The 27,546-nt window shown below is 38.4% G+C and overlaps 1 protein-coding gene across 6 annotated transcripts in view; it reads right to left on the minus strand.

Moving 5' to 3' along the window:
- eya4 (EYA transcriptional coactivator and phosphatase 4) overlaps positions 1-27,546 on the minus strand; it is a 47,815-nt gene that overhangs the window by 10,768 nt on the left and 9,501 nt on the right. For 3 of the 6 annotated variants that reach the window (XM_044105935.1, XM_044105934.1, XM_044105939.1), the window contains exons 3-13: positions 12,628-12,677; positions 9,860-9,981; positions 6,948-7,031; positions 6,239-6,316; positions 5,595-5,661; positions 5,368-5,510; positions 3,556-3,699; positions 3,361-3,443; positions 2,067-2,241; positions 558-694; positions 220-303 (exon numbers count right to left, since the gene is read on the minus strand). In XM_044105935.1, the coding sequence (XP_043961870.1) occupies positions 220-303; positions 558-694; positions 2,067-2,241; positions 3,361-3,443; positions 3,556-3,699; positions 5,368-5,510; positions 5,595-5,661; positions 6,239-6,316; positions 6,948-7,031; positions 9,860-9,981; positions 12,628-12,677 (1,167 nt within the window). Of the gene's footprint in view, positions 1-219; positions 304-557; positions 695-2,066; positions 2,242-3,360; positions 3,444-3,555; positions 3,700-5,367; positions 5,511-5,594; positions 5,662-6,238; positions 6,317-6,947; positions 7,032-9,859; positions 9,982-12,627; positions 12,678-16,400; positions 16,729-27,546 lie in introns of those variants that run through there. The other 3 variants (XM_044105937.1, XM_044105936.1, XM_044105938.1) reach the window with 2 other exon arrangements.

Consider the following 27,546-nt stretch of genomic DNA (forward strand, 5'->3'; position numbering starts at 1 on the left):
CAGTTCATAACTCCATTTGTAATAGGATCAGTGTATGGAGTCTATAGTGATTCTACTTAAGTAGGAAAGCTCTACCAATGACAGATAGGCATGTTTTTAACATTTTACCTATTTTCCCCCAAACTGGCTGAGATCGTTCAGTCTGGATGGAAAGATTTTCCCAAAAGAAACTGACAGTGATGTAATTCTATTAGATTATGAAAACCGTGTCATACGTACCTTGCCATATTTCTGTGCATAGGAGCCTGTGAGCAAAGAATGGAAGACGATGATCGTCTCATCGAGATCCCACACAAACACTCTCTGCAGAACCAAATGAGAGAGATGAAGTATTTCACAACAACCAAAAAAAAATTTTGAAAAAGTTTTGCCTGTCTACTTTTATTGTATAAGACATTAAAAACTCTTCCATGTCCCTTTTACTTTGTATTGTAGTTACTGTTGTAAGCAGGTTAGATAAAAAATCAAACAAAATACCATATTTCCATTGAGATTTGAATAGATTATTTATTCAGAACTCCAAGTACTCTGTGAGAGCGAGTTCTTTAGTTCTTTACCTCCAGGTCACTGTCAGGGGGAGGAGAAGGGTTGTTTTTGCGGCCCCTGCCGCGAGACTTGGACCCCCCACTCCGGCAGGCTCTATCGTCCAGCTCTTTGATGGGTGTGGAGGGGCTCTGCACTGTATCAAAGTCCCCTGAGAGTGAGTACAGACACAGAAAATGTGCTTGAAACATTTCATGTTTGGAAATCCTCCCAAAACTCCCTCAAAACAACACAGGCAATCAAACTATGTCCAGTGCATTGGAAAGTAATAATGTGGTTAGAGCTGATTTCACAAGTGTTCTGTTGCTCTAAATCAGACTTGTACAGCCTGTCAAATTTAATAATTCAATGTAATTGGAACGCCAGGTCAACTTAAAAGAAAGCAGGAAACCTAAAAAAGAACCATTGGTCATTTCGACAAATTTTGGGATAACAGGAACATGTGAAGGTTTAGCAAAATGGGGAAAGACAAAACTTATGCGATCTGATTGTTTTTGCATAAATACTGCAAAGAAATACAGAAGAATGAACATGAACACACACACACACACACACATTCTTCCACACGAGCACGCCCTCCCACTGCCATATGCTCCTACTGCTGTCTGGTAACTAGAACCAGACCTTAAGCTTCGCCTCTCATATTGTTATGTCTCAATCTGAGTGGAAAGGGAGAGTGTGAGAGTGGGGGTGGATAACAAAGACACACACTACATGTGATGGACGACAACAACAATAAAAAAAAAAGAACAGATACACACTGGAGCTGCTTAAGTAGATGGAGATTGAGGAAAAAATGAGAAAGCTAAAGAAAGGGAAAAAGTCAGTGACAGTAAGAATGATAAACGTTTCTAATCAGTGATTCTGAATTACGGCCGAGACAAACCAAAGTCAAACAAAGAAAAAAAAAAAAGAAAACAGTGCAGTTGAAAACAGTGCAGTAAAACAGTGCAGTTGAATCTCAGTTTGGTATATTTTTAGCACATGCATGCATACATGTACAATATTTAGCATTAGTTGATTGGACATAACAAAGATGGTTTTGATCTTTGTTACGCTAACTTTTGGGCTTTTTTGCAACTTTTGTTGCAATGGATTACAATAATCTTGTTGACTGGAACAACTTGTTGACACAGCATCACTTGAACATAAAGTTGTTATTAAATACTTTCATCTTGCCTGATTGAAATTGTTCTTCCACGGCTTCCCCTATTTCTTTTTTTTTTCTTTTTGCACATCATATCTTGATCTATCAAATTATTAAATTTTGCTGCAAAAATCTACTTGAAACCTTATTGACATAAAGATCTGGAACAGTGTGAAGAAGTGTCTGGTTCCCTGATTTTTTGTACGCTTCAGAATTTCAGAACATCATGTCAATTTAAATGTTAGTCAGACAAAACAAGTCGACACAAAATGCATCAAAATCTTGTCTTACTGCCTCTCTTGTTTCACACATTTTGATTTAGCTCAACTATAAAGCACTTTGGTGAAACTCAGATTTATTAAGGAATCTTGCAAACCTGGGTGAATCTCAGCAGCCTGTCCGGTCATGGCAGGAGCGGGATCCTGCAGCTGATAGGCTGCCGTAGAGCTGGTGCCGTCCACGCTGTTGGAGGTCATGTACGACCCGTAAGTGGAGGGGGAGTAATACTGCGCATACTGGTTTTGGCCAAACGTCGTGTATGAGGGATAATCCTGCAGATGATAACACTGATTGTGAGCAAATAAAGACAAGAAGTACAAGAAGCAACATGCTTCAGTTTCCAGGAAACGGCCCAGATGTACTTCAGAGAGCAGATTTTACTAGTGTTCCCTCTCATTTCTCTAATCCTTCGTTCCCTCCAGTCTTTATTTTATATTCCAGAGACAATCAAAGCCTTGTGCTTCTCCATTTAAATGACCAAGTAGAGATGGGCACTTTTATGACTCAGCTCTCTAAAACTGTCAGTACATCCATCTCTGGAAGTCTTTATAAACTGCAGCATACCACATAAATGCACATAAACATTCTTGCACAGATGGCATGTAGTCAAACAGAGAGTTGTACGCAAGTCTGTTCTCATATTCCACAATGTGGACAGACTTAATTGTTTTCTGCCAGACTCCAGTCCCTCCTTTTGGTTTTTTTTTTTATTCAGTAAAGTGTTTCCAATATGCCAGGGAACATTTTGCTAGCTCACATTGAAATTGATCACCTAATAACAAACTTTAACCAGTTTGACCATAGCCTTAAAATCGGTTATATTAAACAATTTGTCATTTTTTAATGCTAAACTGATTTTGTCCTCAAAGTGGTGCCGTATCCCCTGAGTGCGGGCATTAAATCAAAACGATCCTCATAACTTGAGAAATACAAGCGCTCACACACACACACACACACACGCACACACACACACATTGGCCAAACTTCGGGCTTCTTTTATTAACAACCACATCTATCAAGACAGACATTAAAAATCATCGTATTAGCATTTTAGTACTATAATACCATTTATCATGTGGACATAAATAAATATTACAGGACTAAGCATTTTTCAACTGAGGCTAATTTTCTACTTCTTTCAAATGTTTCCCCAGGTTGCAAAATCGCTGTAAGGCTTTATTTCTTCATTCTGCCGAAGTAAAAGAACAAATTATTTTGGTTTTCAAATAGCTTGCAATTTAAGTGATGCAAAATACTTTAGCTTTATTACGGACATCAAATCTGTCAAACAATTATGTATAGTTATGGAGGATCATTTGTCTTATTGAGTGCGGGAAAGCGAATGCTGATGTACTAGATTGATAAATACTGTGTGGATGTTTGTATAGTACCTGCTGTGTGGCAGTGTAGTTGGCAGGGTTGGATACAGAGTTGTTGGTGGCGTAGAGGCCTGACGAAGGAGTGAAACTGGAACCTTTGAAAACAAAATGCAAGAACACAAAAAGTGGAACCGAAAGCCTTTGCGAAGAGGTAACCTTACTCCCAGAACCCGCTAGAACACAAATATGTATATTCACTGAACTGACCTGGCATCTGATAGGGTGAATAGGCAGTCTGTCCAGGCTGAGGTGTGGTGAAGCCAGGGCTGTAGCTGAGGCCAGTCTGGAGGGGAGACTGACTCTGGGTCAGGCTGCTCTCCGTCTTAATCCCAGGAAGCATCACACCCAGATCTGAGAAGAGAACAAACGAAAACCGGTTATGCTGTTATCACTTTCATAAAACATCTCTCTTGCAATGAGATTCACAGTAACTCTTTAGTTTTTTTTCCTCTCTGCTGGCATCAGTAAAGCTGTTGAATGCCTGGTGCAATTTGATGCCTCAGTATGTGTCCTACAGTTTTAACTAGAACCAAAATTTGTCATCTTTGGACTATTAATGAAAGGCCTTGTTGTCCATTGAGTAAATAGCCTATACAATCTAATACCGAAAAAGTCATGTTTTAAAACCAGGTAATTTTGAAACTAATTTAATGCTATTTTTTTTCCCTTTCACAAGGATTCATTAAGTTTTTTAAATTTTTTCCCTTTGTCAAAAAATGTAAGCTGTTGCATTTTAAAATGGAAGTGAAGTGCAAAGTTAACAGACAAAGTTTTAACGTGTGTAATTAATGTAACAAAATTTTACCAGCTTAATTAAACTATGTATTTATTTACATATTTACAATTGCTTAAAATAATAAAACTTCTTGTTATTGCATTAAGCCACTTCAATACAGTTGGAAACAACTTGGAGCTCACTAAATATTAGCTAATTATACCTGTGTCATGCGAGTTGTTTATGTCAGTAATATATTTGGACAATGCTTGTTGCTTGGATGCTCTCGTAAAGTGATCAAACAACTAAAACTAAGTTGTTTAATTGTCATGGCAGAAGATGCAGCCACAGTTAAACCATGTTGTTCAAATGGAAATAATAACTTACTTTTTTCGCCTTCTATCCTGCAGCCCTATGTCTTTACTTAAATGTTTGCAACCAACTATCTCTTTAATTAACAATGAAAAGAGACATATAATTCACTTTAAGAAAATAAGGACAACAAATTTTCTTTTACTATGGCAAGCTTACGAAGCATGTGCTAGTTTCTAGTGTTAAGTGATATCAAGGTTTTAAAAGTTATGATTTCAAAACCCCTGAAGCCTTCCACTTCTGTCCTAACCCATGTCATCCAAGTATTTCCAGAGTCATGACATGCTAACAGGCCAATTTCTGGGCAGTAGAAACAATATTTCACAGAAAATGTTCTGGATGACATCATCACTTGATGGCAAGTAGTGCTAATCCACCTCATTTGCTTTTGCAAAAACATTTTATATCTCTGTCTGGTGGTATGGTTAGAGAGATGGTGATAGGATTCTTGCCCATTATGATCAGTGGTAGCGATGCTTTGAACTTCCTTCTTCTCTCTCTGCTCTCTGCAAATTTGAGGTCACAGTTCAGGCTCTACTAGAGCTTTTGAGATGCTAATCACATGCTTTCATTTGTGAAAACAATACCTTGTTGCCACGGTTATGCATCATAACAACTATCCAGAAGTAAAGAAGTAAGAACAAAAAACCTCCTAGCTGCACAGCTTCCAAAACCACAAGGAATAATTGTCTAAACATAAAATGCCTCAACCAAAAAAAAAAAAAAAATTACAAGCAAAAGTCTACAAAAAGAACAAATGAGAACTAACTCCAATATTCTGCCACCATGCCTACCCTAATTCTAGCATTATAAATAACCCTCCCTCACCTGTTGCTGCTTAATCTCTGGATGTAAGATGCCTACAACCCATTTCACACCCATGTCTCTTATTATTCTAATTTTTTGTCATTTTTAGTGCCTGCTGTTCATACCATAAGTGGAGAGTCCGTAGGCCTGTCCTGTCTGTGAGTAGGCTGTATAAACGGTTGACTGCTGCATGCTGCTGAACTGAGGCTGGCCAGCGTACGTTGGCATTGCAGGAGCCGGTGGTGTGGAGAGGATGTGAGGGTAGGGCCTGGGAAAACAGAGGTGAGCTTATAGACAACTCTACCTCATCAAAAATGTGTTTGAAAGAAAAAGAAAACGCAAGCAAACTTACTTTGACGGGTAGAGCGAAGGAGAGTACTGGTGGGCCGAACGAGGGCTGTATCCGCTGCTAGTGATTACTGAAAGCAGTAAAATAATCCCAAACAAGAAAGTTTGAAACCGGTGTTTAGCTTTGCTTATAATAAAATCCTTCAAGACCAGCATAACTCAACGGGTCTGGCTTATTGGAGCTGAAATGCTATTCCAGTAAACACACAATCTGAAGCATTTTGAATGGAGAAAAGCCAAGTTCTCCACTGCAGAGAGAGTCCACAAAAAAAAAAACCCTTGCAGAGGGCCTCACAGTGAAACACAATGTCTTTTTGTGGTCATTGAGATGTCAGAGCGCAGTACTGACAAACACCCCGCTACTTTTAAGCGCTCTCTCAAATGCTTTGTGTATCCGCGTGTGGGTTGTGCAGTGTAAAAGAACCACAGGTCTGTTTGTGATTCTAAAAAAAAAAAAAAAAAAAAGACAAACGTGAAAATGTCTCTCATCCTTGTGCCAGCCTTTCATGATGCAATCCAAGGCCAGACAGCAGTTCAGCGGATTAAAGCTTTCAGCAGGGCTGCCACTGAGCTAAAATGGATGATGACGATATCTATGGGAGACAATGGTTTCGTGAGTGTCGAGCTGAAATGCTTGACGTGCTTTACCTGAGCCAGCATATGTGTCCAGTGCTGTGTCGCCTGTCGTGGTGACCGTATCACTGCTATTCAAAGGCTCTGTTTTCACTTGAAAGAATAGGACAAGAAATAGAGTTATAGTTTTAAGCTTATGATGTTACATAGATAAAAGAAAACAAACAAAAAATACAACAACCCATAAATCATGCAGGGTAAAACGCAAATAAACAAATACATCACCATGCAATTCTGCAATTCCAGTGTGTCAACACAAAGCTGTGTGCAGGGGTTCCCCTTTTTAAAGCTAATCAAAGTTCACCGTTGAGGGTATCGAGTTTAAATAACTACAACCTAACTGAGCACCTTAATGTACCCGCCTTCCTGTTTTTCATTTAAGTTCCTGAAAATGATAAATACCATGAAATTCGATAATTACGTTTAAAACACAATTATGTACAGAAAACCACCTGGCAAATTTCCCTTCACATCTACTGACTTCCCCTTCAGATCCATGAAAACCGATCCTCTGACCAGTGGGAACCTCTGCAATACTACATTTGAAGACCACACACGCTGTAATAAATTCAGTGTTGGCATGTCAAACACAAACAATACAGCACAGCAAACAAAAGCCAATCAGACCAGGCCCTGGAAAAAAATCATTCTCTACTACACAGACTGACCCTCTTTGCTGTTAATGTAATGCTCTATAGAGTTTCACACACATGCTCCTCTGTACCATAGTCCTTGGAACCCGAGGCAGGGGGCGGGCTGCTGCAGCCCAGCAGCCAATCAGCCGTGTTTAGAACGGTCATGCTTTCACCTGCAGGAGTGCAAGGCGGGAAGATGGAGAGGATATGATGCAACTAAAACCAGGCGCATGATCCATGGTAGATTATTAACTGCATCACACAGATCATTATGAAACATTGGTTTAATGTACATGTAGAAAAATATGAAATACTATTTTTTTTTTGGCTTGACTATTTAAGTTTTGGTTTCAACCTTATGAAACCAAAAGCTAACTTTGAGAAATGTAAGCAAAGGTCGACAAAAAAGTACAATAAGAAGCACAATTTTGGCAAAGAAGACAATTCTTAGTGGCATTGCAAAAGACTGATTGGGAAACATTCTTTGTGTTTACTCATGTTACCCTAATATTAAAGGTAAAATTATTTAAGTGTGGCAAATAAGCAAAAACAGAATGAATATATGAGGAGGCAAAAGACATTATTTCACCACTGTAAAAGTGTCAACTCAAAAAGACTTTAATAGATGCACCTAGAAGTAAATCTGAGTTATTGTGTGACTAAATAAAAGATGGAACCATTTCAGTGGTTTAAAGTATTGTTGCAAATTGTATAGTTAATATTTTTTACCCGTTTCAAAAAAGGAATTTCAATGTGAACTGAGATTAAAGGCTGTCTGATGCATCTTTCTCTGCTTCCATTTATGTACATATGTGGGTAAACGATTTCCTCCAAGCAACAAAGAAACCAACTGCAGGACGTGATCACCAATTTAAAACAGCCTGCCTCTTGACTCTCTTTATATATTGCATACGGTTCTTGGTCACTTCTTTGAACATGATTAAAACTCATCAGCGACCATATGAGAACTCCATTTAATTCCGGTCGGCTTCATTAATCCCCTCAGGGAGCAATAGAGCCCAGTGGACCAGCTGTAATGAAGACAAATGAGTTGCTGTGGAGATGGCCCCTGGGCCTGAGTGTTGGCTGATGTCAGGTGAGGGGAATGCTGGTTATGTAGTTTGTTTTGGCTGTCTGTGTGTAGTCCTGACTCTGTCTGCTTTAACTATTAACTGTGAGCTCATCACAAATGACTTGATGGCGTCTGAATTTGGTGTTAGTCTGCCCGGGCCGATGCTATTAATGTAGCATCTGTTAGCACGACGAGACGAGCAAATTGCTAGATGAAGCTTTTTCTACTACCATCTGCTATCAAATTGTGGTTAGATCAAAGGATTGTCTTCAATAAAACCTTTAAATCTTGTGTTATTACATTGTCAAACTCCTTCGAAGCCCACTGAGAGAATAGGATAGTAAAGGGTGACGTAAACGGATGCTAAAAAAAGATAAATTGTGGAAGAGAGGGGAAAAAAGGCTGGTGGAGAAAGAAAAGAGAAGAGAAAAGTGCAAGCTAGCGTTGACATCTAAGACAGCAGTGATGCTTTAATGCTCTTGTAGAGGAAATAGTTTCCAGTAGGATTTTGGGCTTGCACTTCAGCTCAACACACACAGATGCAGTTTGCCAAGTGGTTAGCCGAGGAAAGCAGAAGAGCTTTACTGTGTGTTTACACACATTCTGTGGTGATTTACTAAAGCACTAATGCCAGTGTGTGCGTGTGTGCGTGCGTGCACTCACACATTTACATGTGCATTTCTAATATTCGTCTCCATAAATGTCCTCATCCTGTATTTATCTGTGCATGTTGAAAATCTCAAGCACATTTTTTTTTTACAACAGGTTTCATGATGTTGAATTCAAATGCTTTTGTTTGAACCAAGTTTCAGTGTGTGCCTTGCATGTGTGTTTTCTATTAGATGGCCTGTAGCTGTTCACAGGGTTTGTACTTCTGAAAATAAAGTAAGTTTTAAGGTTTTGGGCAGTGAATGTTGGAGTGTTCATTGTAACTTGGTGCTTAACTTCATATCGCGCAAAAATAAGGTTTAATCCAGAAGGAAAATTAAGAGATTTTTGTCAACCAGAAAAAAAAATCACATTCTTGTTAAAAGTTTACCGCTACATTATAATTTTTATTATCTCATAGATCATTTAGGTGGATGTAGAAATTAAGAAACTCGTTTTCTACACAAATAAAACATACTATAATGCTCTAGTCAGTTGGAAGAATTTTAGGTTTACGCATTACATAATATTCAGTTTTTAGATATTAAAAAATACTTCCACTTGTCTAGGTTTTAGATATGCTGTTGTGTTTATATCAATCTTTTCCCGGCTAAGAATGGAGCAAAGGAACTGAACTGCCCAATATGTGTATCTGTGTTTTCCAGTGCAATGCATAAACATTTTTGTCAGAGTTGACACACCTTTTTTTCTTTCCACTTAGTGTATTTTCATTGACATAACAATGCCATCGTACCACTTGAGATTTTTAACAGCTTGCCAAGTTGAAGCCACGAAGTTAAAAAAAGGCCTCTTTTGTAGTTGGCCACAAGTATTGTACTGAATGCAACAAAAATGGGGAACTATATGCTTTGGTCAGACAAGATTAAATTGAGCTGTTTGGCCTACAAGCAAAATGCCATTTAGGATAAAAAAATAATACTGTACTTCACTAAAACAGACAATGCCCATTTTGAAACACGGTGGAGGCGGTACTATGCTGGGGGGAGTTTTTTCTTCAGCAGGGGCAGGAGAGTTGAATAGACATAAAGACAGGGCAAATGTGGAAGAAAATCTTTCAGACTTAAAAATTAAACTTTATAGTGGATGTAAAAAAGAAATAAAAAATCTCCACAATTTAGCTTTACTTTGTGTTGCCATCTTACTACTAGAATAAATTGAAGTGTGGGGTCATAATGTGACAAAGAGACTTGAGACCATTAAACGACTTAAGGTGACCTCTCCATCACAGTCACAGCTGGTAAACGTGTTCTGCCTGCTCACCTCCTGTTCCATTAGTGGTGATGGAGGGACTGCCAAGGTTGCTCTTGTCCAGTTTGGAGCCTGTCGAGTCTCCGGCTCCCACGCGGTTATGAGGACTGGCTAGGTCCTGCATTTCCATAGACCTAACAGAGGTGAGGATGGAGGGCAGGGAGCAATAAGATGAACCACAATTCTTGAATGACACACACACAAAAAAAATTCTACAGAAAAAAAGAAAAAAAAGCTCTCACAGCTGGAGGACCTACCTTTTTGATTTAATATGTAAGTCATATTCATATTCCCACAGTGTCATAAACCTCATGCTGCTCAGTATCGGTCAGCTTAGCTGAGCATGTGTTCAGAGGCGTTAGACATTGACTATGGGCCTGCTGGCTATTTTATGGACTGGGATGTGTGCGCTTGTGAGTGAATGTGTGTACTTGCACTTGCGGGCAGCAATACAAACCCACAGCCTGCCATGCTTCAGCTTTTACAATGTGCTCTACATGCATGACTGGGACGGATCAACGCACAAGGTGGTGATGATAAACTGAGAGTGTGAGAGTGAGTGTGCGGGCAGTCAGAGGGAGAAGAGATAAAATAACAGCTGGAGTTCAAATACACTGACCCTCAATGTCTATTGAGATCTATATTACTTTTTCAAGTTGGAACAAAACACATATTGAAGAAATAAATCACTTTTTGCTACTGTTAATGCGTGCACATTGTGAGAAAAACCAGCTCAAAACTCAAGTTTTTTACTAGTCATCACTGAAGACTCAGCAGCAGAAGGAGAGGTTTTTTGGGGGAGGACACAGTTCTTTGTTAACTCATTGCGTGTGTGGACAGTACTTCTTACAAATGTGTGTGAGAGCCCTTAGTCACTGACCTCGAGGTTTTCTCAAACTCTTCCTTTTGTGCGATACATCAAAGGCCAAACAAATACAGAGATGGAAAAAGATCTAAACTAATGCGGGCTGTTGCTGGAAGCAGTGAACATCCCTGCAGATATCTCTACATCTCTACACATGACTGCAAACCAAAGTCAAGATAAATAATAAACATTTTATAGCTGCCTGGGGAAGATATCCAAAAGTAAAATGTACAAAGAACAAAGAATTTAATTCTATTAGTCTTTTAGAAAGTAAGACATGGTGTTCACCTGCACATTCAGACTAAAATAATGTCTTTTATATTATGTGCACAGAGTTAGCGAGTTTCACAGTTGCTTTTCCGCTGTGTGTTCAAAACCCTTCATCCATCCTTACTTTTGTCTTTCAACAGCAGGAAATAATTCTCTCTCCCCTCCTTGCCCATTTTCCCCCCTCTCTGTTTTTGCTCGTCTCGAGAGGCAGTGGCAGGATTTGGTGTTTCATAAACTCTTTTCTGTTTTTTACATTACGTCTGGCCTTTGACTAAAATGAGCAAAATTCTAGTAAAATATATGGCTCGCTGGAGTCAAAGACATACAGCAGATTCAGAGATGCAGCTAAGGATTATATTCATTCCAGTTTTTTGGTCGAATGTTTTATTTTTGAAGGAAAAACGCCTCATGTCAGTAAAATGTCCCATTTCCAATCAGCTGTAGAGTTAGAGACTTCAGTGCCTTGCAAAAATATCTGTAGACCTCTAACTTTTGGTTATGTTAAGATGATAAATTTCAATTTATTCCATTGTGTGATTTCATATTACGGATCAACTGTGATGTTAAAGAAAAAGGAAAGATAAATATGTGAAAACTAAGATTTGAGTCATTGCTTGCAGTTGGGGAATCTTTCTAGCTTTTTCTGGACATCTAGAGGCTAAAATGTATGCCCACTCTTCTTTAAAAATAGTTCAGTGCAAACAGATGGAGATTGGATCTGTGAGAAGCACTTTTGCAATTGATTCTTGTTTAGATTTAGATCTAGACTATGACAGGGCCATTATTAGATGATGAATATCCCCAGATCAGTGTACTGCTGGAAGGAGAACCTGACACTTAGTCTATATATTTTTCATCCATCTTTTCATCAACGCTCACCAGCTTCCCTGTCTTCCTGAAGAACAGCATCCTCAAAGTATGATGCTGCCACCACCAGATTTTACTGTGCGTATGACGCGTAATGTTAATATTCTACCCTCAGGCCAATTAGTACATTTCCAGTCTCATCTAGCCAGAGCAACTTATATACTTGTCTCCCATATAAACTAGATTTTACTTTGGTATACCTGAGTGTGGGGACTGCAAAAGTATACTCACCACAAAAGCATTATAAAAGCTTTCAAAAATTATAATTTTACATGCATTTGTTTGATCTGGACTATGTAAACTTTTTCAGATTTTATCACTAAAAAAATGTAACCATACATCAATTTTTCATGATTAGATACTACTTTTTGTTTAAAGCATAATATACTTTGTGGTTATAAAGTTACAAGATGTAAAAATAAAGCTCAAGATATACATGTGCACTGGCAAGGTACTCTATATTTTAACTTTAAACTACATGAGCTTGAACATTTTGGCAGGATACACCAGAAAAAGGATCCATGCTGTCAATGCATGTATGGTATGTGTCATTTGCGTTTCAGCTCAGGGTAATCAGTATTTCTTTCTTTTGCATGTGAGTGTGTGTGTGGCTTTCAGAAACTGAAGCCTGTGGGAAGTACCGATGACCTCACCACTGCTTGCGACTGCAGTGAAACCTCACCTCTCCGCACCATGATCAGAGAAACAGGACACACACACACACGCACGCGCATGCCCACACTCGGTGTAAACAGCACACACATATAAATGAGCATACCTGGCGTCTGAAGGGTCTGGAACATGAGATTCACTGTGTGATTTCTTCACCTGCAGAGAAACCAGAAGACAGTAAATTACTTTGCAAACACACAACCTCAAATGCGCAAATGTGATGCATTACACACAAGCGACTCATAAGAACCAGTGTTAAGTGTCCCATAAACAAGCCCCATAAAATGGTGTTAATGAGTCAAACACATTGTACCAGGATTATAAAACGATGTGATTCAAAAAAAAAAAAAAAAGAAAAGAAAAGAAAAAAATATTTCCTCAGCACTTTCCGGAGACGAAGCTATCAGTTATGCAAATGATCGAAAACTAAAAAGCATATTTTATTATTTTTAAATTAGTTTGGGTTTGTAACATTACCAAAGTGCAAAAATTATTTACAGTAAAAAGAAAAAACAACCAAAAAACAAAACAAAAAACTCTGACACTTGTTACGGACTCATGACATGCTAGAGACACTGCCTAAGTGAATAATATTGTTCCAAATGGCTTTTTGTACTTTAGAGTTGTGCAGTGCTGCTCCTCCCCCACCTGTTGTTGGTACCCATTTCCCTTGCTTACAAGAAATTGAGCTTGAAGAGAAAGGACTGAAGGAGAGTTACCCATCAGCTAATATCAGGCAACTATACTGATGTTACTTTTTAAGAAGCAGAAACAGAAAAGGTTCACTTGAAAACTATAATAAAAGTTGTTTTTGAATTGCTGTCTTCAACTCAAAACCAAATAATGCAAAAGCAGCTGAAACTAAGACACTTATATACATAGTATAAAAAGAGATCATAGCCAACAGTTTTCACTGTCTGATAGTCATTCAAAATAAACCTGCTCTGCTTGAGATCAGTCAGGAATACCAAAATAACTTTTATTTGCCAGGAGACAGAATAAGGAGGAGATTTTTTTTTTCTTTAGCTTTCTCAAAATTTAGCCGTTTACACATTTTCTTAGGATTTGACAGAGAGCGCATGACTTTGGTCAAACATATTGCATATCTTTGAATGACTTTTTTAACTGAAATGTTGTAAATTAAGCTCCTGGTGTATGTCTGATATTAACGAGAGTAATAAAAACATGAAAAAAAACTTACTGACATTGTTCTTGCAGTTGGCCTATAAGAATAATTTACATTACTATATCTGATATACTCTTATTTAAGATTAGACAATAAGAAAAAATGGTTCTGTCTTTTCCATAGTCGTGGAAATCTGGTTGCCACCTTGTGTTAAAAATAACTTAATAAATGTTACGTTATTTTCCCAGTAAGAATTTGTAATATGACAATTAAAGCATATAGACAATATTTCACAATTACTGATTTTAATTTCTGTGTTTATATTCAAACACTGCGACATTTTTATCAATCCAATAACATCCTGATAATTTCATACCATCCCATATTTTCAAATAATCCACAACCTGCTGTCCGTTGCAGTAGGTGCCACCAAGTTCGAAGTGCTACAGTCTAAGTGACAGATATTAACTTTCCCTTGTTCACCTGTGACCCTATCTCCATCCTGCACTCGGTCGCTGCTCTCAACCCCCTGTAAGAGTTTAAAGGTCCCAGCGGGGTCATGTTAGGTCACAGCGGAGAGGTTGCTCCTCACCGTTAAACATGTCCATGTAGAAACTGAACTCAGCCTTGACTTTGGGGGGTATAGTTGTGACATGTGGTCAAGTCAATCAGTGTGTATGGGTTCTTGGGGAAAAAAAAAAAAAAAAAAAGATTATGGAAAACCATACTTCAGTCTCCACCACAGCATACATTCCCTACACACAGGCTCAGTTTATCTGCGCCTTTGTGTGAGGCTATGTCGAGACAGACAGCAGACCAGTGGTTCTCTATTAAAATTCCTCTCTCTGATTTGGAGCAGGAACTAATTAGACGAGTAAATGCAGGGTGGAGGGAGGGCCAATGTGTACCAGCTGCCCTATAATCACTGTGTCAACACACTGTCAAGGTGTAGGGGCACGCGCAGGCTGCCAAACACACAGTCCCACACAGGGTAAAAAGCAGTCGCAGGAAAATTCAACTAGGCAGCATACATCCAGGTAGTTTCCAAATTATCGCAATCATAGCTAAGTGCACAGAAAAGATGCAAGGCAGACGCTAAACTCCGGTTAACTGGAAACTAGGACATGTCTGCGCGTTGATGTGTGTGTGGAGAGGACGGCGTTGTGCTGCTATGGTTCTGATTAGAGGATCCTGCTGAGAGCGAATAAGAAGCAGCACTTAGCTGTTTAAGACAGAGGTCAAAGGTCGGCCAGACTTCTCATATGGATCGCTTTACACACACACACCGCCACGCACCCACGCACACGCATACACAACACTTTCATGTCAGGTTTCATGCTTTACTGAAATTTAACAAGGCTGTCAGTCACGGCATCAACTGGAATGGCCGTGAGAAACTGCAATCCACATGTAGCGCACATGCAGGACCCCCGACACACACACACACACACACACACACACACACACCCGCGCACACACATGTAGCAATGCATTAGCTTGGCTTGGTTTCTGTCTCAACATGATCTACAAAAACACAACCACACGCAGGCTTTGATCCCAGAAAGCTTGCAGGACGCGCGCGTCCCCTCAGTGTCCGAGTCTCTCGCCTCACTCAGTGTGACAGGTCTTTATCTTTGACTCTTAGACATGCTTGCGTCATATAAAAATAAAAATTAAATCACATTTGTTTTGTGGGTTAGTCAAATATGATAGATGTAATAAGTTATATTCAGCTTTATTAAGATGATTTTGTTGTGCATAAACAGTCACAGAAGGTATTTCAACAAACCATCCTGTTAACAAAGTAAGGAGGTAATAAAACTATAATATTTATCATCAGGAGTGGTAATAAATCCAGCATCATCAGCTCTGCGAGAACTAGGGCTCAGCTAATTTTACTTCCAACATCAGACACAAAGCTCCCCTGAGTTCACTCTTAGGTGGCCACAATGTCTGAATAAACCATTTGTGTCACCTGAGCCACCAAAAAAGATGACCTTTGACCTGGTTGACCGGGTGACCGGTCTGGAACACTACCTGGTAATCGAAAGGACTCCCTAACGGATAAATTCATCTAGCACAGGTAATTAGCACAATAAAGATCCATTTGAGCAAATACTAAGAGGCTTTATTATTACAATTGAAAAATGCCAGCGGTCTAGAAATGACTAAATTAGATATAATCAGAAGATCTTTTTAGACCTTCTGATAATTTCAGAAGATGATTGATGGAGTTATTTTTCTTAACTCCATCAAGAATCTGAAATTCGGCATTAAAAATGCACAAATAAGGTTTTGTCTGAATCCCCACGCCTCTCCAGGGAAGACAAATTAAATTAGATTAACAGATAATATTAATCTGGAATTATATCTTAAAAATAGAGTTTTTTTATGTGACTCTCACACTGAATTTTAAAATAAAGTTTGAAAATTTAAGAACTAAAAAAATAGGAATGACAGCAACATGCATTCGCTTCCATTTCCAGTCTATTGTTAATTTCAATGTAAGTCAAACAAAATACATAAAATATACAGCTGTTGCTAAGTTCCACTAACTTTTCTGACACATTGAGTTTCTCCCTTTTTTTTTCTCCAGAAATCGCTTATATTTCAGTAAATTTAGAACTTTTGATCAATCAAACATTTTACTGATTTATTAGGTAATACTTAAAAAAAGGGAACGTATCACAGCAGCCCTTGTTTTCTTTGAATTTCAAATAAATTTTCTTTCAGGTTTGGAGATCCGTTCTTACCTCCGAGTGTAATCACGTCAGTTAGCAGTCCCACTCTTCCACAATGCATTACGGGGCGCTACGATCGGGCAGCTCCCCTTCAAGACGCAGACTGCCCTCTCGCCCACAAGCAGAGACACACACGCTCCTCTCTTCTCCGTCTACCTGCTTCACACTTTGTACTCCAGGAGTCGCATACGTCTAAAATGTTTCCCCTTTTTTTCTTTTGTACTTTTCTTTGTCACTCTGTGAGGCGAGAGAAAGGGAACACTGCGCATTAACTACGTCCTCTCTGCTGCTGCTGCTGAGGTCAATCCATGCACAGCTGCTGTCTTCCCCGACTCCAGTAATGGGGAACATTTCGCTCGTCTTGTTCCCCTCCTCCTCTGCCTCCACCCCCTCTTTTTTCGCTTCTCCTCCTCCTCTTTTTTTCTCTGCTGTCACTCATTACAGACTCACCCAGGCTCGCATTTAGAGCCTAAAAACATTTGAAATGTTAATTGTTTTGTTTTCCCAGTCTGATCTCGACTGACGCTCTGACATAAAAATCTAGTTGTGTACAAAAGAAAAAGAAACAAAAAAACACAGTGAAGCATTTAATAAATGGAAACAATGTGCGAGGATCTCGGTAAGTGCAGCAGAAAGTAAAGCAAGATCATAAACTTCGCACCTCTCAATTGACCATCCCTCCTCCCCTCTGTCCCCTACACACATACTTAGACACCCACACCACACAGGGTCTCACATGTACACCTGAACACACTTTCAACCCGTGTTAACTGGAACCAACATACGTGTAGCCAGTGTTAAAAAGAGATCAGCAGGGAGAATGGACGGTAGCAAACACTTGCACCCATCAAACCTCCAAGTTGCATTGGTCTGAAGATGGCACTCTTTCACTTTGTCCATCAGGACAGTTTTAAAGGCTGGTGCTGAGCCAAAGACAAGAAGTACACTTTTACACACATTCCTGAACCGCACAGATGGTTGTTTATTCTCCTTTTCCACTATTCCAACAACAATAAATTCTGGAAAAAAAAGATAAATAAATATCTTCTTTTTAATAATAAGGTAAATCATTGGGTGACTCCTTTCACAAAAAACAGGGGTGTGAGTCTATTGTATTTTCAAGAGATGTGATTCAACTTTAAAGTTTATTCCAAATAACTGAATAATTTGACAATTGTCAATATTGATGAAAGAGCAATACACAAATAAAAAAGAAATTCAGCAAAAACTAAAAGTACATAGAAGTGTGAAAAAAATCACATTTAAAGCAGATACATTTGAATGCATCTGAACTGGGTTTTTGATATAAAAGCTAAAAGTCAATGTAAAATCATCCAACATGAACAAGATTTTATTTATATTTCATCAAAAAATGCAATATGTATATATTGCATTTTTACAATGCAATAGCAGAATACTTTTACTACAGTAAAATGATTCTGCTACTTTTACTGTAGTTTGACAAGCAAGTCACATTGTAAGCATATTCTAATTTTTTTATATCAGTGTGTAAATAATATCATTTTACAAACTCGAATGTCAATTATGCCATTTCGTAGCATCTGTTTCATTGTCTACTGTTGTCTTTGCTCACATAAATCATGTTTCATAATGGCACTGTTCCTAAAACAGTTGTTCTCATTGAAATACTTTAATGCTTTAATTTTCAAAAAGTAAAATAAATAAATGAATAAATAAATAAATAAATAAATAAATAAATAAAAAAATACAAAGCAATGTTCTACAACAAACAACAATATTTAGGAACATCCAAGAAGTCACAGTAAACAATATATTTTTATATACAATAAATAGACCATAAACTGACTACAGAAATGCACTGTCTTATTTTATTGTGGCGTTTCATGCTAGACCTTCATATATTTATGTCCTGGTTTAATTGTAAGGTGATCAATCAGTGGTAGCTTTCATGCTCTGTGATTTATTTGCAGGTGTTATATGACCCTGTTTGCTTTGGAAGAAATTAAAAAATATATTAATACATGAAAAATATGATAAATGAGGTGTGAGCTGGTGGAATCAAGATAATGAGCTTTCAAAGTTACAGAAACCTGACAGTGGAATTGCCTTTGTCGTGTCTTATAATTTTTTGCAAAGATGAGTTAAGAAAACATTGCTGAGAAGAAACAAATTCGACCGGCATGACACATGGCAAAAAAATGTGTCACTAATTTTGTAAACGGATACTGAATGATATTTTGTGCCAAATGACACTTTAAGAACAAGCACACTAGCATTAGTGATACCATATTTGAACAAGGTAAGGGTACAAAATCTACACAGGGTTGAAGACCAACTTTGAACAAAGCCACTGTCTTTAACTGGGAACCAGACATCTATAGATTGGTCACCAACATGCATCCCAGCACCACAGCATTTATCCCCAACCTTCTAAAAAGCCCTGTGATTGATAGACTGCTTGTGGAAGGAGTGTACACATTTTAGCAAAAGTCTGCAGAGTGTGTGTTATTGGTGGATATGCGAGCGTGTGTGTGTGTGTGAGCACTGGCCGTTTGAGAACGTATATAGAGGACTAGCTGTCAGAACAGATTAGGGTGCTGCCGAAGTGCTTGACAACTCAAGCACTTTATTATTAGCCAGGCAAGACCTCATTTGGAGGGGGAGGGGGGGCCGTCCAAAAACATCCCTGGTGAAATATTTTCACAGCAAGTGGAGAAGGGAGGAGAGGAGGTGTCCCCAAATATGCCTGATGAAATATACAGGCCAAATTAAAACAGAGACAAAAAGAAAGAAAAAAGACTAAACAAAACTCCAGAGAGGAGTGGATGAGATAGAGCGTTGAGCTGAAGACTTGCAAAGCGTACTGCTCTGCTGCAACTAAATACCATAATTCAGCTTTGCTTTCTGTTGATTTTAGAAGTGCTGTAAAAACGTTTGACAAGAGTGAGGTGTCCTGGCTTTGGCTTTGATTTTGTCTTTCGAGTGGAACAACAGCGGTTCTCCCTAACCCTAGATATATTTTCCAATTCGCTCAGATACAACAGTCTCATACAAATAATAAATAAACAGAAAGGCTGTAAAGCCATGGATTTTGCTCTAGAACAGATCTGGTTTCCTTCTGTTTCAAAATCGTTTGGATACTTTGTAGTTAACAACAGGGCGTGACTCTGCTTACTCCAAATACATTGATCACAATGGGCTTCTTTTTCTCACAATCTAATATTTGATTTGGTTTGCACACTTTGACTTGTCAAGCATGATACAAAGATACAAAATCCTACTACTAGGAATGCCTTAATGCAGTTGCATCAGCATTCCATGTAGGATATTTTCAAATGATTGGCATTCCCTCCAACTGAACTCAACTCCCCATGCCTATCAGTGTACTGTCTGTGAACAGGTCTTTTGCACCTCTAGTGAGCCATGTGGCAATTTTGTTAAATCACAAAAAACCTATATTCACATTTACATCTTGTAAAACTGAATTCTAGGTTGTACTTATCTCACTATGCTTAGAAATTATGGGATAGGTCTCAGTCTAGTAAGGGAAATCTCACAGAGCGCAGCTGAAACACTTGTCAGTAAATTGTATGATGAAAATTTATGAAACATAGGAACAATCCATCTGAGTTTTTTGTCCAAACAAAACTAACTGGAATCACAATGAGATATATCATGAGCTGAATCATCAATAAGTCATATCAAAAAAGAGAGAAAACATGCTGGCATTAGCCTAGCCTTTCAGAATAAAAAGGACATGAGGTTAGTAATAACCACAGACACAACAAACAAATCATAAAATAAATGTATTAACATTTTGGTGAAAGTATTGACAAAACAACATAATAATTTTTTAGAGTTAGATAACACTGTATTGGAGCAGCTTGTTACGACAGCTACAGAACCTTCGATCAGGACAGGATATCTGTTGATGTTAAGAAATGGGGATAAGTGGAAGACTATAACATTAATTTTAACGACAAAAAGAAAAGGATGCTGGAATGGAAATATTTGAAGATGATGAAATCCAGTCATACCGAAATTAACTTGCCAGGTTTTATTTGGAAAGTTGATCATTTTTGCAATTGGATGTATGAGTTATTTATTGTGTGTATGTCTGTATACCACAAATACACAGTGTATCTTTCGATCTGTCACTGACTTCTATTTATTTTTCATTCATTTGTATAGTTTATCCTTACCTTAAAACCTAATTATTAAAGGTACCTGCCTAATCCAAAACATAACCTAAAATGAAACACACCGTAGTCCTAAACCTAACTCATAAACCAAAAAACAGCCCTTTTTATATGGGGTCCAGGCTTTGGGAACCCATAAGGAGAAGTAGGTCCCCACAAAGTAGTATGTGTTAGGAAAATAGTCCTGGCAATGTATCAAATACAAGGCCACACACACATGCATGCACACCCACACACACTCAGTCATCTGCCTGTCCCCTGCTCAAAGCTTTCTGCTGTCCCCATTTGTATGAGTGGTTATCAGCGTGGTAACTTTATCCCCTTCCTTTCATGTAAAATACATTGTGCTGAGCCTCCTCCCTTGAACCCCTCCCCCCACCTCCATTCCTCCTACACCCTGCCTCCAGTTCCCCCACCCTGGGAGGTGTAAATCTATCCGTCTCTTTATACCTCCAAAAATGCTCTCTTTTCAGGTGTAGTAGGAAGCTATAAAAGAGAAAAAAAAGAAGTCAGGGAGTGAAAGGGAAGAACAAGGTGAGTCTGTGGAGAGGGGGGAAAGAGGAGGAGGGATTCAGGTGAAATAGGTATAAGTTGCTCTGTTTCTGTTCCTTTCTGGCAAATGGCACCCCCCTTTGCTTATGTACATTTACACGATTTTTCCACAAAATGTTGAGAGAAACAGAATATAAGCCATGTTCACTTTATGTCCCTTAAATAAAACTTTGAAGCATGTTTTAGCCTAGAATTAATAATTTAATTATTGAAATTACCAGCTTTGACATTATTTTAGTCAAACTAGAAAAGAGATATCCAAAACTAAAGTCACTTTATACAATTTGTTTGAAAACATTAGTTCTGAAATTAACCAGGTATTACATGATGGAGCTTTAAATAATAGATAAGGCTTTGAAAAATGACACATCAATGTTTCAACAGTTCATACAGATTTCCAACTTTCTTCAGTGTTTGACCTGCTGATTCCCATTTTGTATCTTTTCAGTTTTCTGCATCGGAACAATAAGACCAGTGAGTTTGTGATGGTGGCGTGATAGTCTTATAGTTCTGATGCAGAAAAATGAAAAGTTCCAAAAATTGAGGCTAAATAAATAAATAAGAAAAAATATATTTTCTCCCCCTAAGGTACAAATATCTACTTTAGGTGGGAGAATGTTGCTCCAGATATTGAGAGAAGAAGATAAAGCACTTAGTCATGCACTATTTCTTGTTTTTGCTCTTTTATAATTTTCTTTATATGTCAATCTATAAGTGAATCAGAAATGATCGAAATAAGGGTTTTAATCAAGGTTAGCACATTTTATCTGCACGATGAAAGGTTTCCCTTATGGTGAATAGCTTAAGCTTTTACACCCTATTGCAAATTAAAACCTGAATGTTTCTTCAATTTGTTCATTTAAAAAACAAACAAACAAAAAAAAAAAAACAGAACTTAAATGGCTACAAATTTGCAAAATAGTCTCTAATACTGATTTATTGGAAAGCAAAATGCTAGTAAATTTACATTTTAAGGAGAAGTAGATTAGAGGACAATGGGATACTCCCCATACTGCTCACTGGTGGTCCTCATACCTGCTGCTCAATCTGGCTCCTCATTGTCTCAGGGAGTGAGGGGATCACAGAGACGATTTAATGCAGCTTTACTTGATGGAGATAAATGAAAAGCCACTGATGGATTTGTGTGTGCATGCGTGTGTGTGCGTGTGTGTGTGTGTGTGTTGGAAGGGAGCATTGGTTCTGCACTGTTAATTGTGCGTTTGGCCTCGACGGCCCCAGTGCAGTTAATCTGATGAGGGTAATTAAAAAAACAACTGGGAGAAACCTAACCCGGCCCAAGGCTGACCATGCAGACACATATGCACTTATATTGGCCATTACTTTAATCAGCTCAATATAAAATGCATGTAAGTACAATATTTATGTCGGACACTGACATAGACATGAGGGATGTTTCCACAACAAGAGCCTTTCCCAGGAATTGACATAGTTTTCTGGGGTTCCCTGTTTCCACTGTATCTTCCAAGATGAGAAACCTTCACCTGGATAAATATTTACCCCAGTAAATGGCTCTGGTGGAGAGGTAATAATTTGGTATTACCCTCAACCTCAGGGTGGAGTTTTAGTGGTGCCATGCTGCTACCCATTTCTGATTTCAAGCAATATGCTTAATCGCTCCAGTTAAAACTGGAGGAAATAAACTTAAAATAATGCTTTACAGTGTTTAAGTCATTTATGTCAATGTATTTTATAATCAACCATAAGCCTCTGACCAGGAATGTGGATCAATAATGCAGGTTAGTATACTCCTGACCTGATGAGTTTAACGGTTCAGGGTAAATGGTGTCCAGGGATAAACGGTTATGGTTCAATGAAGTAAATATACGTATTTCTACCTTTAGTTTTCCTATTTCCTCCAGCAAAGAATCATATTTCACTAATTGCACCTCCATAACACTGTGTGCATTTCGTATCAGCAACACAAACAGGAAAAGCAGCAACAAAAAGTGAAAACTAAAACTGCTCTGAATGCTTGTCTGCTTGTCAGAACCAATTAAAGCAAAACAACTTGTGGGTTGTGCTGTATACACAGTTATGGACTAAGCAACTGAACAATAAATAATAATAATGAAAAGGTCTGCCTTAAAGAAACCGACAAAACAAAACAAAACACCATTGGTGTAAAAAAAAAACCCTGCCAGCTCTTTTCACTCCATCTAATCTTATTAGTATGATGTAAATGACTATAATGTGTATCACAACATGAGTATCATAAACCGGTAAGAGAGCAAAAATGTGCAAATTCACGGGGCTAAAACAGAGCCTCTGAGTCACTGTAATAGCCATAGATCGAAGTGTGTGGGTGCGTGGGCCTGTGTGTGTAAAGGTCCGTCTGCAGCAGCAGCAGCGGCAGCAGCAGCATCAATTATTAAAACTAATCTCATTAGGCCTCAGATTCCTTTCAGACGCTTTTAATTAAATGATGAATGGGCTCCCAGATGCCTGTTAAATAATGCTGCTTGTGACATCACAGTGGGTGTGCGTGAGAGGTACAACATAAGGTAGATATCCTTCAGAAAAGATCCAAGGGGAAACATTCAGCAGAAAGAATGGTATGGCCTCACACACACGCACACGCACACACACCATCTGCTCTTAGATTTAATATGCAGCCTTTTATTAGAAGTTACTGCTGCCCTCTGTGCCACAGAGAAGGAAGCGGAGTTAAATGTCTCAGAAGTCGCAAGCTGTTCTGGCATACCGCACTTTGAAAGACTTCGTATCATCTTCCTAATGAAATCACCCACAATCTGATATGTTTGTGCACAGGAAAGGTCGACTGAGGGGAAAAGAGGGCTCCAAAATGGGACAGTGAAGAACTCACGAGTGTTTGGACCGAGAGAGAGAGATGTATAGCTAAAACACAGAATGAGAGCAATAGGTAAACCAGAGGGTAGGTAGAGTGCCAAAGCACCCGCGGCTCCAGACATCATAGATATGGCCATCGGAACACCCATAATCCCTCTTGTTTCTCATTCCCTCCCCTGGTCCCCTAACGCCACCTCCCCGCCCTCGCTCTTGGGCTGGTGCTGTATCGGATTGCTGAACTCACAATGGGGCCTGAATCATCACTCCAGCCAGAGAGACCCAGCGAGAGACAAAGTGGCAGGGAGACTGGTGGGTAAAGAAAGGGTGGGACAGACAGACAGACAAAAGGAAGCAGGGACACATCATTGCGAAAAAAACTTCTGGATGGATCTTGTCCAAACATGGCAAGATGGACAAACAGTAAAAGAAAAAAAAAAAAAAGAAAAAAAAAAAATACGCTGTAGGATATAAGAAATAAGATTCACTGTCTCATTGTGACAGCATGTTTAAGTTTAAAATACTTTTCATTTTTCCAACGTGTTTCTTCTGATTGGAGGTAATGTTAATCTTTTGGAGTGGCCTAGTCAAAGTCCTGACTTGAATCTAATAGAGAATCTGTGGAGGAAACTAATGATTTGGGTGATGGCAAGGAGACCCTCCAACTTCAAATAAGTGCTCATCAACAAACATTCAGAAAGATGGTCATCAATTATACAAAGGCTTTGACAGATTGTTGCAAGAAAAAAATTAATAAAATAAGTGCCAATTCTATTGAAATGAAATTAAAAACTTTTTCATTTCAAAATTGATACTCCATTTACATTGTTTTATCAGATTTAAGAGATGTTAAATCCTCAATCAAAATTTGACCATTGCATGAATACATTTGGGCCTATCTGTAGCAGAGGATCATATACAAAGAAAAAAACTAAATTTTTTCCAAGTTTAGGTCAAGTCTCAAGTTATATTTACATACAGCGCAATGTAGAAAAAAGTAGGTTAACACATTTTATTGTTGTACTTCTCAGGAAATGGAACAGAAAGTACTTTTGTTTGGAAGAGCTGGGAACTACATTGTAATAATGCCAGTTTAATAGAATATGATGTCAGAAAAGGGTTAATTTTATTAAGTTTTCATACAAAATTTCACTTAATTCAGATGTGTGTTAATATCCAAATGACGTTCTTCATAAAATGTATCTACAATTTCAAGCTGCCACCTGCCCTCAAGCCAGAGAGTTCCTTGTGCTTTTGTTAAAGATTGAACTTTGATAAAAGGGAAGTACCTTATGTACTGACCTGAACATGATACTTCTTCCATTTAAAAAGCCTAAAAGCAAAACTAAAACAGTATTGTGGCTTAAAAGCATTAACAACCTTTTCTTTGTCAACTTTACAGCATATTGAATCCTTTTCCTTATCACTTGTCAGACCAAAAGGAAAGACAGCTTTGATTGCATGATTTATTTAGCTCCATCAATATCATCTAACAATGACAATAAAATTTAATGTAATTGTATACTGGTTACCCTGTTTTGTTTAGAGGAGCAGGATCAAAGAGGAATGATTCATATTAATTCAGAAGTTTTTAAAATGATCTAAAAAAAAAAAATGAGAATTACCGATGTGACCTGACCACAATGAAATGAACGATGAAGAGCTGCGAAACAAGAAACAAAAGATATTCTGTTCACAAAAGGAAGAAAATATGTGGGAAACAAGAGAAATAAACATTACTTCCAGCAAAACTTTTAACTAAAACAGAGACCCGGGTCACGTCCCATCTGGCACCGACGCCCTCTCTGCTACCTCTCTGGTGCTTGACGGCGCTGAGAGAAATTTAATCTCCCAGTAGAGCAGGAGAGGAAGTTCTCGCGGCAGGCAGGGCATGCAGGTTCCTCCATAAGCAAAGCACAACTGTTGGAATTTCATTTCCTTTCCAGCAAAATGAGGAAATGCGCTTGTTTTCTTTTTTTTTCTTTTCTTTTCTTTTTTTTTACAATAAAAGCAGATGAGCGTTTAGCAGGAGATGGTGAACTATTTTCCCAAAGGTTTGTTATTGAGACGATGTTGTTTAATATGCTTTTACACGGGTGACTTTTTCTTTGACTTGCAGAGAAAGAGTTAAAATTCTAAAGAGTCAGTTTAGGACGTTAGTTCAAGATGTGATTCGACACAGACAAAAAGGGGGGAAAAAAGCAACATCTGGCGATAATGTGTTTTTCTTAAAAACTCTTTGTGTAATCAATAAAGTGAGGAATCCTGGCAAGAAATACATTGTCCTGACCGACGTTCTATTAAGCACGACTGGCCACAGCATAGTGCTCTCTTCACCCAGATGACCTCAGCCATCCCACACCAAAGAAAGTGTATGTGCAAAACAGAGAAAGAAACACCTACACACACGCGCTCTCTCGCACAGCAGACGCTCAAACACACTTATCATGCGGTTTCCTGTCTGGTGTGTTCCTTTAGAAACCCACGCTGCCTCTGCTCCAGGTTTCTAGATGGATTCTCCAGTCGGTTTTGGGGGTTTTGCTCTGTGACAGCGTGACTGGCTCACAGGTCTGTCTGTGACCTGTTGACCTCACACCTAGCTGTCTTTCCCTGGCTTGCCAGAATGCAAACTCAGCACTCATATGCGCCTGATCAATTACGTGAACTGAACAGGTTTAGGTGAAAGACACGTGCTTTAGCTTAGACTAATCTCCCTTTCTTCCCAAAAAAAGAAGGTATTTGATCTAAAGTAGGATTAATTGCATCAATAGCAAGTTTTTGACATTCAGCAAAGGCAGATTTTTTGACATTTTACATATACACATTTATATATACACATTGTGGTGCCAGTTTATTGACTGTGAAGCATTCCTAAAACGCTCACTTGCCTGAGGACTGTGCATCAAATTTCAGATTCATGCTAAATCAGGAGCTTTGTTTCTCCATTTTCAAAAAGGACAACGGTGATCATTTAATTTGAAGAGATCAAGTTATAGTATCAAAGAGGAAAGACTTTAGGGTAAAGCTGGTTCCATGCTATTTCTAGTCAGTGTCACACATGTAACAGAAATCAACATATTGTTAACGTGATGCAGAATGAACTCCAGTACTGGTACACGTGCAAGCAAGTTATAAAATTAACTCCAATTTATTCTGGTGCTTAAATTGAAATACATCACTATCACCAACCACCTCCCTCCAAATAGCATCAAAAGAAACCATCTTTCAAAAGGAATCATCGACAAATGCTTTCTTCATGCTATATTTTCAAAACAAATAATTATTTAAAAGTTTTAATGACCATTTTTATATCAGCTTTCGGTTGGCAAAAAAATAAATAAATAAAAGCCTGCTTACAAATTTAAGTCTCTTTGCCAAACACATAAAATGAACACTTCTTGCTCAGTTTCAGGAGTAGACTCTCACAGCAGCATTCAACTGTCAGCTGAACATTAATCTTAAAGGAATCACTGACACTGAACTGAAACTGAAGTGGACTATGGTGCCACAGCCTGGATGCCAACCTACTAGCAGGATGCCATGAAGTAGCTGTTACACTCCACACTTCTGGGATCTGTCTGCATGCCTTGTTGCCGGGC

This window comes from Gambusia affinis, linkage group LG22 (genome assembly GCF_019740435.1).
Source record: "Gambusia affinis linkage group LG22, SWU_Gaff_1.0, whole genome shotgun sequence".
NCBI classification, from domain to species: Eukaryota; Metazoa; Chordata; class Actinopteri; order Cyprinodontiformes; family Poeciliidae; genus Gambusia; species Gambusia affinis.